The sequence below is a fragment of the Podarcis muralis genome, chromosome 10 (genome assembly GCF_964188315.1).
Source record: "Podarcis muralis chromosome 10, rPodMur119.hap1.1, whole genome shotgun sequence".
Classification (NCBI taxonomy): Eukaryota; Metazoa; Chordata; class Lepidosauria; order Squamata; family Lacertidae; genus Podarcis; species Podarcis muralis.
The window spans coordinates 52,565,493-52,580,545 of record NC_135664.1 but is presented as its reverse complement, the minus strand read 5'-3'; the positions used below and the strand labels follow the sequence as shown (position 1 = coordinate 52,580,545).

Genomic DNA, 15,053 nt, shown 5'->3' with positions numbered 1-15,053 from the left:
CTGGTTGTTTTTAAAAACACCCACAAATCCAACTCTTAAATTATAGTGCCTTTGTAGCTGAATTAATAACACCTTGGCTAGATGTTAACACTCATTAAGCGGCAGTCCTCTTTTATCTTTGCTCAAGATAATATCTGGTTAATAGTTGTTGATGCCTTAGTTTTCGTGTTGTAATAATGGCTGGAGTCCAAAGGATTGTGGGGAAAGCAGATGCTTGTGTTCTTATCTCAAGCTGCTTTTGAAACTGAGGGATGCCTCACAAGCAATTTCTGACAGGCCAGAGAACCATATTGGTTAAAGGGGGGGGGGAGTTCTTTTTTAAAAAAACAACCCCCTTTTTAGGCCCTGGATCCTAGCCATAGCCTTCATTTTGCTCATTTTAAACATGGGCTACAGTGAAAAACATAAACGATATGTTTAGGCTTACAGGGTGAGGAACCTGTAGCACTTAAGATGTTGCTAGACCACAACTCCCATCAGCCCTAGCCATACTGTCAGGGCCTGCTGGGAGTTGGGAGTCCAGCAACAACTGGAGGGTTACTGGTCCATGATTTTGTTCATATGTGTCCATATCTAGTGTTGCTTTCAGAATGCAAAGCCAAGTACTCAGGGCTGGATTCAGTTAATGAGCCCTGTGCAAGGACTTCCACTAGCACAATGGGGCTCCCTTCCCCCCAGTTGGCTTGGGGTGAAGTTGAGAGACCTCCCCCAGAGCAGCGTGTAGGGAAAGGAGAGGCAGAGGATCATTCCATCTGGCAAGCTGAAATGCTTGTGCTGGCAATTGCCATAGCGCTATGTTGAATCCCTTCCTCAGGCCCAGCTGCTTGGGTTGAAAACTAGACAATAGATGCAGTCAGTACAGTGGTACCTCGGGTTAAGTACTTAATTCGTTCCGGAGGTCCTTTCTTAACCTGAAACTGTTCTTAACTTGAGGTACCACTTTAGCTAATGGGGCCTCGCGCCCCCAGAGCACAATTTCTGTTCTCATCCTGAAGCAAAGTTCTTAACCTGAGGTACTATTTCTGGGTTAGCGGAGTCTGTAACCTGAAGCGTATGTAACCCCGAGGTACCACTGTACTAGAATTTCCCCTCCACACATTGCCATAAGCCGTATCCAAGCATTCAAAAAGAGCATTTGAGGGTTTAAGCTGGGGAAGGAGAACTTATGTTGTTGGGCGTTTTCCCTTCACCCCTGGCCCTTCCTTTGCACAGCAGGAAGTTCTGAAGGGAGCTTGTAAAGGTGAGGTTCCTATTCACGAGGAGGCTCTTCCTTCTGGGAGGTTCAGGGGTGAAGCAGGGACGTGCAGGGGCAAAGGACAAGGGGGTTGCTTCCATGAGTGCACCCCACTCCCTAGTTTAAGCTTAGTGTTACAGATCTGAGCCTGAGGCTCTCACATGCCCTTTCCCCGCTCCTTTCTTGATTAGGCAGAATGGGTTGCGTACAAATAGGCAAAGCGTGGCTTGCCTCGACCCCCAGGGAAGTCAGGCAGGAAGGACTGTGCTAGACTGAAGGTCCAGTCTGTCTTGATCACATAGCACCAAACCATAGGTTGATGCTTCATCCAAACCAGTAGTGTGCCAGATTTCAGGCTGGTCAGATCTCGTTTATCCTTCACTGGAACCAAAGAGCCAAGTGGAAAAACCAAAATGGTAGGATTAAACAACAGGATGTCTCTGAGCTGATGCTTAGCCTAAGGATTTTTCAATAGCAGAACTGAACAGAAGTTGTTTCTTTCACAAAAATCCATTCCTTGGTTAAGCCAACTAATGCACATAGATCATGATCTAAGTCACCACATTGTAGTTTTGGCAGTCAAGTGGCTTTTGCTGTAGAATATTTTAACGGTAGTGAAAAAAATAGCTGAGACCCCTGCTGTTCATGGGTTTTCCCCTCAAAATTAAATTTATTTTCCAACAGATAGGTGTTAAAAGTGGAAAGTTATAACAGAGCAAGCTACACACATACACACAAGCTTATTGTTGACATTTTTGGTATACTTGAACCTCTGGATTTATAACAGTTGGATTATAATGTGTCTCTTAAGACAGGTATGAAAATACAAAAAAAAGGGGTTGAAACATATTTAATGCCAGTTCTCTCAGGTATTGGACAGTCTGAAGAAAGTAATTGTTTCAGGCCACAGCGAGTCAAGCTTTTGTTCCTTTTTTCTGGGCATTCTGACAATTGATATCTCAAATGATAAAAGGGGGGTGTTCTTATATGCTACAACTGCAGCAAGAATGCTGATTGCTAAAAACTGGAAGGGGAATAGGACACCAACGAAGGAAGAATGGCAAATCAAATTGTGTGAATATTTGGAATTAGCAAAAATGATAGAAGTAATTAGAAATCAACCAAACCCAAAGGTTTAAAAAGGAGTGGGACTGTTTTAAAGAGTACCTGGAAAAACATTGGTCTCAAACAAAATCTTGGATGTGTTTCGATTAAACTTTGCAAAGTAAATAACAGATAGCATATATTATGTAAGATAAGTGCAGTAAGGAAAACAACACAGTTACAAAGCTAAGGAAGAAATAAGAAGCCACAATAAGATGGAGGGAAGTCATGTGCGAAGAAATTTTGATTTATTTTGGTTTACATTTGTGTGTAAGATAGCATATTTTGAAGAACGAATGGAACAGTGTATTCAATTAATCAATGTAAAAACTCAAAGAATATTTTTTTAAAAAGCTTTTGTTGTCCCCCTTGTTCCTTAGGAGCGTGTGATTGGCTTCCATGTGCTTGGTCCAAATGCAGGAGAAATAACCCAGGGATTTGCAGCAGCCATAAAATGTGGAATAACAAAAGAACAGTTGGACAGCACGATAGGAATCCATCCAGTCTGTGCAGAGGTGAGTATGTGGCATTGGTTTACAAAAAGCTGCCTCCTTTCCTAGGATTGCTGGAGCAATTTTGTTTTCAAGGCAACAGTCTTATGTACTCTTTCTGTATGAGCAGCTGCATTGAGATAGGAAGTACCATAGCTTTGTGGCAGGGCACAAGCGAAACAAACAAAAGGTCCCAGTTTCAGGTAGGGCTGGGAAAGATTCCATTTGTAAAACCCTGGAGAGCTGCAACAGAATCTACTGTATATTTTAGAAAGTTGATTGTCCCATAGTTATCTGTGTTTAGGTACAGTTGGATGCCATTTTGAATCAAGATGGTGGACCAGACCTTTCAAAAATGTACTGATTTTTGGTGGGTGGTTCTTAGAATTCCCAAACAACGCCAGGCACTCATAATCCGAATGGGTTGGATTGGATTGGAAGGGCCACAATATCAGGTGCAAAAGCACAATTGAGCCTCTTACGCCAGGGCAAGAACCCTTCAGCAGTGAGGCAAGGACTTTCCTTCAGAGCTCCAGCTTTAGAAATAACTTGCAGTATTTCCTTTCACATTTGTACACACTGACTTTTCTCTCTCATAACCCTCTGTATCTAAAAACAACACAGTGGGGAGAGGGAGCTACAAAATGTGCAGAGGAAGCTGTTCTAATATATCACTATAATCATCCTCATAATATGTTGAGCAAGCCACAAAAATTAAAGGACGAAAGGTTTCACGAAAATGATTGCAGTTTCTATTAAAATAATAATAGGAGCATAGGAAGCTGCTTTGTGCAGAGTCAGACTGCTGGCCCATCTAGTTCATTACTGTCTGCACTGGCCAGGGGCAGAGTTTCTGGCAGCCTTCTCTCCCATGCCTGCCTGGAGATGTAGGGGATGGAGACTGGAGACTTACGCATGCAAAGCACACAGCCTACCGCTAAGCTATGGCCCATTCAACAACAGCAATAATAATAATAATAATTAATAATACAAATAATGGAATTTTAAAAACTGATTGAGTTTGGATTTTTTTTTCTGTTTCAAAGGGTGGATGCATTCATGATTCTCCTTGCATACAGAGCATTTTCAGCCGGCTGAACATTGAGATCCTTGCTTTTTTCTGCAGGAGCTTCAGGCTTATTTGCATGGCTAACATGTACAGGCGCTCTGTTCTGCTCTCAATTTATTCCCCCTTAGAGATGACTTTGATGCTAGCTAATTACTGTTGCTTTGAACCATTTAGACTGGAGTGGATTTGATTTCCTGTAATCCTCCTACCTAGACTTATATGTCTGCAAAACAAAGCTAGCAGTTGTCTGATAAACCTCAACTAAAGGCAGCTTACCACATTTCCTGTAATTTGCTTTTCGATTTGCTCTCTAAACTAGGAGCTAAAACTCATCCGAAGTGCAAAAGTCTTAAGATGGCACCTGTGAAGGCCGTTCGTAGCCAGCAAAGAGCTGCCGTGACTCAGACCATGGAGGAAGTCTGGGCCTCCAGATGTTGCTGGACTATAACTCCTATCATCCCTGGTTTTGCCAGAGCTGATGGAAGCTGTAGTTCAGCAACATCTGGAGAACCAAAGGCTCCTTACACCTGCTTTAACTAGAAATATAGTTATTACTCAGGCACAGTTCCCATTCATTTCAATTGAACTTGTTCAGGAGTCTTCCTTTTCTGTCTCTGGTAGATCTTCATCCTCCCAGAGGGCAAATAATCTCTGAGCCGCAGACTCATATCTGCTCATTAATTATCTGCAGGCAGTGCAATAAAACCTCTGCCTCCCCCCCTTCATTTCCTGCACAACGATAAGAGGCACTTGTGGTGGGAAGCCACGTGACTTCCCCTTCATTTCTTTCAATTTGCTGGGTCCGAAGCCTTGAAAGAGGGCAAGAAAACGGGACTGTTATGATGCAAGAGCATCCAGTGTAATTTTAACGGCTCTTCCAATAATGGAGGGTAGAAAAAGTTCTGCATGGTAGAGTGTCATTCCCATCCCCAAACATCTGGTGCAGCTTTATAATGCACACTAATAAAGAAGTCTAGAATTTAGAAGAGCCCAGCTTGGGTCAGCTCAAAGGGCCATCTAACCCGTGGGCTGTCCTCACAGTGGCCAGCCATGCCTAATGGAGGCCTGCAGGCAGGATCTCAATGCAGCGGTCCCCTTCCCTCTTGTGATTCACATCCACTGAGTTGTTAGCAGTGGTTCTCCAAGACCACACATCCTAGGGTCAGCCAATGGCAGAGGGTAGCCCTGAGTTTTGACGTGAACATAAAAGTCCTCTCCAACATGATCCAATTGTTTTATTACCCCCGTCCTTCTTTGTTTTATAGATATTCACCACGTTATCTGTGACGAAGAGGTCAGGTGGAGATATCACCCAATCCGGATGCTGAGGTTAAGCCCTCCCACTGTTCGCCCGTTGCCAGAGACTGGCGTTCGTCACCAACTCCCGAAGGACCAAGCAAAGCAGCCTAGGAAGCAAGAACCAGCCAATGCGTCCATTACCTCTCCGCCCCTGTCGACGGGGCGAGTGAAGAACTGCTTAGTTCCTGGCGGTGACTGAATGTTACGGCAACGGATCCAACAGTGGGCTGGGCTCCCATATCAAGCTGCTGCTTGGCAAGGCATTGCTCAAGATGCTTCCATGAAGTCGCAGCCTAAAACCAGCCTTTTCTGGTAGGCAGTGATGGAAAGTTTGCTGGCACAGCTTGAGACTTTTCCTCTCCTGGAATGAAGGCGTTCCTCCCATTTGTTTCCCCACTTCCTCAGATCGTTGCTATGAAATAGCCCAAGAGTTGCAGCATGTAGCAGCCTCATTGCAAGCCCTCTTCTGTAGGGGGGGCACGCAATGCATCACCTCTCCAGACTTGTACAGAAATGAGCAACAAAGCCTGTGAAGGATTTTTTTAGTGCAGTTTCTAAGAAGCAACTAATTTTCACTTACCTTCCTTTATTCTGTTTACCCAGAGCTGCAGATTGGTGTGGCTCCCCTAAGTCCATAAATCAAAGATTAAATACTCCCATCCCTGATAGGTTAGATTATTGCAATGAGCTCTATGTAGGGCTGCCTCTGATGACAGTTCAGAAACTTCAGCTGGTGCAGAATTCAGTGGCCAGGTTACTCACCGGGGCAAGACGGGTTGAGCACATTACACCCATCCAGGCCCAATTCTAAATGCTGGTTTTAACCAATATCGTTAAATGGCTTAGGACCGCAATACCTCAAGGACTGCATCTCCCCATACGAACTGACCTGGACCCTGCAATCCTCCTCATCATATGAGGCCTTCCTTCAAGTGTCTCCTCCATGAGAGGTCTGGAGGAGAGGCCTTTTCTGGGATGGCTCCCCGCTTGTGGACTGCTCTCCCCAGGGAGACTCACCTGGCGCCATTGTTACATAACTTTAGGTGCCTGGCAAAAATGTTTATCACTAAGCCTTTCACTGATAACATTCTATGGCCATTTAAAATTTGTGAGAAAGGGGTGTTACTGGTTTGGTTTTATGATGTCAGCTACATTGTTGAATTCTTTCTCAAGTGAAATCCCTCCTTTTCATACAGCTAAATTTCTGTTTGTATATAATGGATCATAAACAAAATCTATTTGGATCATAAAATCTATTTTGAGATACCCTATAACTGTTTTCTTGAATACTGCCACTGTTGTTGGTAAAACTTTGTGTACTTCATGTGTACTTAACGAAAGCAAAAAGTAAAACTGTCTTTTAGAAATGGGCACGATCTTTTAAAATCTACTTCATTGCACCAGCTTGTTCAGATAGTGACTCTCCTGTACCTGTGATTTGGAGAAGTTGTGGGATCTGTGGTGCGATAGCCCTATGGGAGCAGCTGCGCAAAATGCACTACATAAAGGACCCAGATTCATGTTACCCTCCGAATGAGAAGGAGCATGCATTTGTGTGCCTTGCAGTCTCTAGGTAGAGAGCACACTCCTATAAGGACATAAGCAGAGCTCTGCTGCATCAGCCCAGAGACCCACCCAATTCAGCATCCTGAATCTCAGAGAGCAGCCAGATGTCTGTGGGAAGCCTGCAAGCACAACCCAAGGGCAACAACACTCTTTCCGCATGAGATTTCCAGCAACCGGGGATACAGAGGCATGCTGCTTCTGACAGTGGAGCTAGAACATAGCCATCATGATTCGTAGCCACTAATCCCCTTATCCTCCAGGCAGGTTGAGCAGCAAGAGAAGTTTATAAGACTACCGTATAGGTCCTGCCTTAATGCTGTGCTCCTGGAGAGAAGAGTGGAGCAAAACCTATTACAATCTTCCATGGGCAGCTGTTGTTACAGCTTCATACTGAAGTTTCCTGATGTTAAATGGAAAGGGGTTGGGAACTGTCCTCTACGGCTATGGCTATTAGCCATGTACCCTAATCCATCTGCGGGCCAATTACTTGTGCACAAACCTTTCTTAGCTGGTGGAAGAACCATGTAAAAAGTTGCTCACTGGACCAGTCCAGTCCCACTGCTAGACTTGCACCCACAAAGACCTAGTCAGAAAACTGGCAATAGCACAAATTGGTATTGTCGGGGATTATTTGACCAGGGATGGATACTCACTCACTCACTCACTCACTCACTCACTGCTGTATCCAAAACAGCACACTAATGCAAAAAGCACATTATCGGGCTAGGTATTGATCTAACAAGGTACAGCTTGCCTACTTAGTGATCTGGATTCCCCCCGGCCACGGCTCTAAGCAAGCCAGACCTTGCTTCCTCTTGCAAGAGGAGTGGTTTAGCAACAGCCTCTGCCACAAAGGCAGGACATGTAAATCATGGATTAGCTACAGATCCTAACCCATTTGGCAGCTGCAGCTTACAAGCAGTTCCATTCTGGGACTATCTCTTTAACAGCTTTTCCGGTAATCAATCGATTTGGCTGAGCTGCAGATTTTGTAGGCAGATTTTGTAAATACAGGATACAGCAAATAACTTAGATTGACTGACATAGTTATTTACACAAACTAACTCTTTTAAGCCTTCATTGTGCACACTGGGTTTGCTGGAGCTCAGGGACAATGTTCGCAATCCTATGTATAATTGAGCTGGGTGTGAGTCCATTGAGTTCAATTGGACTCAGATTGTGTATGCACAGGCTGAGCTCAAAACGGGAGCTTTGTAGATGAGCCCTTAGATACAAGTTTCAAGAAATCTGAGTATTTTTGTAAGCTGTTTAGTTAGACTTCTTTTTTTAAAAAAAGAATTAAGTGGCATATAAAAGTTGTTAAACGAAATAATAAAAGAGCCTTAACCGACCAAGCACTACTTGCCCACAATCACTCTGTAATGAGGATTGTGTAATGATATGACGTAATAGGCCCAGGCCGTGGTAAGTTTAGTTATCCACAGATACTTGCTATTTATTTACTGCATCAAATCCCACCTTTTTCTTCCAAGTTGCTCAAGGTGGCATATGGTTAATCCTCACAACAAACCTGTGAGGTAGGTTAGGGTGAGAAGCATAGAGAAATCTGTGGAGGAGAAACTGAATCAGCGGCAGCTCCATGATGTCTATGGTCTCCTGCTGGGATTTGAAGACTAGTTGTTGGGAGCAGCCATGGGGAAACGCTTTTGCTCTCAGCCTGCTTTTGAGAAAGAAGATGCTGTTCTAGACAGGCCTTTTGCTTGATCCAGAAGCTCTGCTCTTAGGTCCACAGGCGTACAAGAGGGAATTTCAGGAATTACAAGCAAAGGAGGTTTTGGCTAAACATCAGAAAAACTTTCTGACGGCAAGAGCTGTTTGACAGAGGAATGGACTCCCTCAGGAGGTTGTGGACTCTCCTCCCTTGGAGGTTTTTAAGCAGAGGTTGGATGGCCATCTGTCATGGATGCTTTAGTTGAGATTCCTGCATTGTGGGGGTTTGGACTTAGATGACCCTCGAGGTCCCTTTTGACTCTACGATTCTGTGATTCTTGACGCTACATGTAAGGCTGTCCCAGCTGAAATTTCCCCTCTCCCCCACCTTTTTAGCGTACATGACCTGTTCTCTCCTTTACCTCTCTATTCCATATGGTAGAGACAAGTGCTTGGGGATTATGATGGTGAATATTCAACATACCTTTATGTTCTATAAGTGTTAAATACATAGATGCTTCTTTAATTCACTGGAAAATGTAAACCACTTGCACTTTCAGACTGAATTAACTGAATTTAAATATAATAGAAGTAGCATATTTGGAGCATTCCAAATATTACTATTTCTAAAAGGGATTTAAAAATTTGCTGTGTGTTTTGTGAGTGAAGGCACAGCACTACCCTTCACTTCAAGCAATTTTTTTCTTGCCTGCCAAAAGAGAGACTTGATAGCAAATCAAATGTGAGGCGCCAGATGTAATAAATTAAATGGCATTTGCATTCTGCCCCTCCTCTGCTCTTGATTTTATTAGATATTAACATGTTTAAAAAATTTCCCCAATGAATGCAAGCCAGATTTCTCCGAAGATATTTCATGTCACATTTATGGCAATTCAGCAATTTTAGCAAGCTCCGCAAGTCAATTAGGAGTCTTTGTTGCTATCTGGCCAGATTCACATTTTGCAAGATTAATTCTAAGCCACTCATCATTAGCAGTTGTGAGCGTGACCTCTTTGGTCAGTCTGCCGCCTGCATGTGAAATGTGATCTGCTACTAGTAGCTATTACGAATGCATGTCTTTCTCATTCTTCTGTGGGATTGAAATACTCAGTGGCTTTCCACTGTCCAGTCTAAAACTTGCCATGAGAAGTAGCTGTGACCATACAAGCAAAATGTGGTGTAGTGCGATATTTTGAAGAACAGGAGCTCATCATGACAGCCCCATAGCCATGCCCCAAAGATAATAAAAACCGCAGGCAGCTGTGTTGACATAATTGGCATAATACCCCGTTTATTAGGTTTATCACGACTGCAATCCTATGCATGGTTTCCTGAGGTAATCTCCATAGAACTAACTGGTGCTTGTTTATGACTGCCCAGGTTCAACTTCTTCAGTGCTTTGTCCACGTCTAATCTTGCCCCTTTCTAACATTTATTGGTGTGTGTGTGTAAATCTACCAATGAATAAAATAAAAAATCAGTAAAGGGTTTTCTCAGGGTGGTGGAAGGCATGTGTGCTGTGTCCCGTTGGTTTAGTGGTGGTAGGACTCTCTTCTGACAGGAAATGCTCTGTGAGTGAGGGTACAAAAATGGGGAGCCAAGGAGGGTTAGTTTTGAGGGAAATGTCCCCATTTGCATCTTAAGGAATGTTGGAGGGTATGTGCCCATCCGTTTTCCTATTCTGCCTTTTACAGTAGAGCAGATGTTTCACATGCAGAAATCCCCTGGTTCAATCCCTGGCATTTATAGTTAGGAGAATCTCAAGCAAGACTTCTCTATCTGAGACCTGGGGAAGTTGCCGCCACTCAGTATACGCCAGGGGTCCCCAAACTAAGGCCCGCAAGCCGGATAAGGCCCGAGCGACTCCTTTATCCAGCCCGTGGCAACACCCACTGCCGCCACCCGCTCTTTCTGGTGCTGCGCTGTGGGGCTGCCCACTTCCGGGTCGGAGGAGCACCGGAAATAGTTTGTGTGCATGCGTAAGCGTTATTTCCAGTGCACATCCGGGTTGGAGGAGGCCCGTGCACATGCGCACAAGCTATTTCGGGTGCTCCTCCGAACCGGAAGTGCACTGGAAATAGTGGGTGCACACACATATGGGCACGCACTTCCCCGCCCTCCAGCCCGCCGTGCAATCGGCGCTGGAGACACTGGCCCGAAGCACGGTAAGTTTGCTGACCCCTGGTATATGCCATTCTGGGTTAGAAGATAGTGCAATGGCTTGGCTCTGTATGCCACAGCCTCATAAGTGTAATTTGGGGAGAGGGATTATACAAGGTGCAACTCAAGAAACCAGATTTGGCCCAGAATGATCAGTGGTTTCCCTTGTACAGTATGATCAAGAGAGGAAGACTGGATGGCCTCATCTGAGCACTGAGGATTAGATGTCTCTTGGTTCCTTCTGCCTCTATAATTATTGGGTGGATCTGCTGGGTCAGCACAGCACGGAACGTCTGCATTTAGGACGTCAGCTACTTCCTCCAAAACTATCCCACCTGGAATGCAGAGTCTATTGCAAACTGAGCAAAGGAACAGCATGCAGCCTGTATTTGATTATTTTTAATAGCAAATCTTTCCATTGAGGCAAACGCGTTTTTATAGTTTTTTGCACAAAGTAACTATACCTGCTTCTTATTTAACACACAAGAACATATGGCATGGATTTCGTATTAATAGCAGTCATAGTAATATTTCTTACTGCCCTTCACCAGAGGTCCCAGGGTCAACTATAACAATAGAAAAATAGAACATTAAAATCAGTTTTAAAAGATTAGAGTCAAGAGGTAGATCCTAAATGTATAGGGTTGGATTCAACTAACTCAATATGCTAGCGGAAGCCAGAACAAGGGTTCCTTCTTGCACAATGGGGTAGGCCCTTTGCGTGGCCCTCCAAGCTTCCCCCAACTCTACAGACATTTGATTTAAATATTTCTCCCTCTTTAACACCATTGGTAAGGTGAGGCTGTAGCTGGAATCCTGCTACTCACCTGGGAGTAATCCCAATGGAACTCAGTGAAATTTAAATCTGAGTTACTATCCCAGTTCTTTTCAGGCAGACATAATTCAGTCTTGCATAACCATCCTATTTCCTTTTTAATTTCATTTTGAAACCATCCCTTCCAAACTACCTAGTCCTCTTTTCTCCCACTTGGGCACGGGTGAAAGATATGGTAGAGAAACAAAACAAAACAGTTGCTGCACTCAGGCAAGCATATCTCAATTAAAAAAGATATGAATGAACCCTTTGCCCTTCTCGCAACACCTCTTCACTCCTTGAAGACACAAGCAAATAAACCAGGAAGCCTTCAATTAACCATAGTTTCCTGTTTCATCTGAACTGGGAAACTATGGTTACTAGCTTTGGAACAAACCATAATGTTAAGCCATGATATGAAGTTGTTTGATCCTGGCATACTCCAAAACTGGTACTCATAGCTTCCCAGTTCAAATGAATCAAGAAACTGCCCCTGCAACCCCACAAAGGGCAGCTGAGCCTGAGTCACATTTTAATTTCCCACAATGCCCCCAACACAGTATCACTCCAAGACAATGCAGCTACAGTCCACCACAGCTACAGCTGGCCCACCAGTGGCCTAACAGAAATTTTAATGGCTATTACGAACAGTTTTAGATATAGAAATACTTAAACAACATACATTTAAAGTAGCATACTGTGCAACACTTTCAGGAAAGAAAACCCCCCTATTAGTATTCAAAATGTAAACAGAATGCATTATTATTCATCGTGGAAAATGCTATTCCTAGGCTGATCTGTTGACAGTTGCATATCAAGAATTGGTGTTCTGGTATGCTAATTATTCCAAAAGTATTAAAGCTAGGCTGCCCTTTGTGTTTTTCTTACATTTGCAAAAATCCAGGGTGTGTCAGGATGTGTCATCAGTCTGATTTATTGCTCTGTGGTTATGTTCTAGGCTATGAGCATGCATTTTCCATGCAAGCAGGAAAAAAATAGCTTTGCAAATGCAGCCAGCAAGCTATGTTCTCTGTTCTAGTTTGTTTATTTTTTAACTTAAAAAAATGTAAAACCCTGTGAGAGAGACAAGAAATGATGAAAAGGACAGGAAATTCAGAATGCTGAATGCTTGCTTGCCCTGGAGAATGGGAAAGACAGGTTATAAAGCAATATTATGAGTCAAGGACACTGCTCAAGAACACTGTGATCCAAACCTCATTCCATAAATTATTTCATTCCTGGATTTAAAAAGACAGGGATTAAACATTATAACGGGCACATGGGACATACCTGGAGGCAGACACTGTTCTTGGCATGCTGCCTACACACACACACACACACACACACACACACACACACACACACACAATGACACACCTTTTCTTTTTCACTCTGTGCATTTGTTCATTTTGAGATGGCACAGTCAGTAAGTATGGGAACCTCTGCACAGTTGGCGGGGTGTGTATAATAACCCTTGCTGGATCAGACCAAATTTCAGCATCCTGCTTCTCGCAGCAGCCAAATGCATTTGGGAATCTCACAAGTGGGGCATAAGGGCAATAGCCTTCTTTTGGTTTTGCTCTCCAGCAAGTGGTGTTCAGAGACATGCTGCCATATAGCCGTCATTGCTAGTAAGCACTGCCAAACCTATTCTCCATTCATTTGTCTGATTTGGAGATGAGGAAACTGTGGCCCTCCAAATGTTGATGGACTATATCTCTCCTCATCGCTGTCCGTTGGCCATGCTGGCTGGGGCGATGGGGGTTGGACTCTATCGACATCTGGAGGAACCCCCCAATGCACACCAAATTATAGTAGTCATCACTACCTCTTGTGTCAATGAAGTCACAATTGTGACAAGATTAGCATACCCCAACAAAGGAAAGATAATGGTGAGAATCTAGATTTGATAGCTTTTGAGACTATGCATGATACAACTACAGTGGTACCTCTGGTTATGTACTTAATTCGTTCCGGAGGTCCATTCTTAACCTGAAACTGTTCTTAACCTGAAGCACCACTTTAGCTAATGGGGCCTCCTGCTGCCGCTGCACCGCCACTGCACGATTTCTGTTCTCATCCTGAAGCAAAGTTCTTAACCCGAGGTAATATTTCTGGGTTAGGGGAGTCTGTAACCTGAAGTGTATGTAACCTGAAGCGTATGTAACCCGAGGTACCACAATGCTCGTTTTATGAGAACCAATGCCAGTTTCCCCACTATTGGGTGATGTACTGCATTTCTATCTAAACGATAGTGATTTATTTTTAAATCTGTGTTCACACCTATAAATTAGAATATGAAAATTCTTTGAAAATCGGTGTCCCCCTTTGATCACTTTTTTGTGGGTACTGCACTTCCTTTCCTCTTCTTATGATGCATAAGCAGCCACCTTAGATGGCAAGGACTGAGCCTGTATGCAGAACAGACTGAGCTGTAGCTCCCACCCACACTGGGATGTCTTTTCCCACCCCCGCCGGAAAAAATTAGTAATGGGGAAAGAGGGGATACGAATTAGCTCAAACTTTGTTTCCAGTTTTTTTGATTAAAAATGGTTTGGAAACAATTTTTTCAGACAAAAGTCATTTGGATATATTTTTTCCTTAAAAAGCATTGCTAATTTAGAAGAAGGTGCATAAAGCAATTCCCAAGCAAGACTCATTTGTACCTTCTAATTTGTGAAGGCTAGGACACCAATGCGTTCAACTTTATTGTCTCCTCATCAGTCTGCAGTCAGCTGGAATATGAATAGAGGCAGGTCCCAGGAAGATGAATTCATTCATTTTATTCCACTGTTTATTGCATACATTACGGATGCCAACATGATATTCCCTGCATCCCTGTGCAATGCAATATAGCTTCGAAGACACTTATTTAGAAGACTCCCTAGTGGAGGAATTAGGAGGGGGAAATTTAGGCAATTGCTTTGCCTCTCATGTGGCAGAGACGATCTAATGCCTATGGCTTGTTTACAACTGGTTTACATTGCCCATTCACTGTTCCACATATGAATATGCTGTCTTAAGGCACATGAGAAAGCTAAAACAAATATCATTAATGCAGGCTGTGTAGCTGCCTGTATTGTTGGTTCTCATGATTAATGGTATCAAGGCTGACACTACTTCACTGCAGTATCACACAAAAGCAGTGGGGAACCTGTGTCTTCAGTTCCCCTTCCTAAGCTCCAAGCAGCCCATGCTTCTACAATGTGGCTTGTAATTGTCACCTGTGAGCAGGAGTGCCAGCTTGGCCCTGCAACCGTGGGTGCACAGGGCTGTGGGTGCCATGCAGTGTGCATGGCCCTGGCACCAAAATTTGTGGGTGCCTGGCCCCTTCATGGAGAATTTTGTGGGTGCTTGGTCACCCAGGGCCCCAGGGTGTCAAGAAGTCAAGAAGGGCAAATCTGTGTGTTTCTGTTTGTCACTCACCCACTCCGTCTTCTGTTCAGTTCCCTACATTTCCATATCAATTTGCAATTATTATTTACAAAGTCTTCATGAGACTTCACCAGCATTTGAGTGTGAATTTATGCACACTGCACATATACACATTTTGTATGCAATTTTGTCTACTATACACATTTTTAAAAAGCAATTTCCGGAAGACAGCACATTTTTGCATGTTATTTTCACTAACGAGTGCACTTT

The 15,053-nt window shown here is 43.6% G+C and overlaps 1 protein-coding gene across 1 annotated transcript in view; it reads left to right on the top strand.

The window, feature by feature from the left end:
- Window positions 1–6,568, top strand: part of TXNRD1 (thioredoxin reductase 1) — a 30,478-nt gene extending 23,910 nt beyond the window's left edge. The window contains exons 13-14 of the mRNA XM_028746980.2: window positions 2,719–2,853; window positions 5,164–6,568. Coding sequence (XP_028602813.2) covers window positions 2,719–2,853; window positions 5,164–5,226 — 198 coding nt within the window. The 3' untranslated portion in view covers window positions 5,227–6,568. The remainder of the gene's footprint in view (window positions 1–2,718; window positions 2,854–5,163) is intronic.
- Window positions 6,569–15,053: the final 8,485 nt, after the last annotated feature.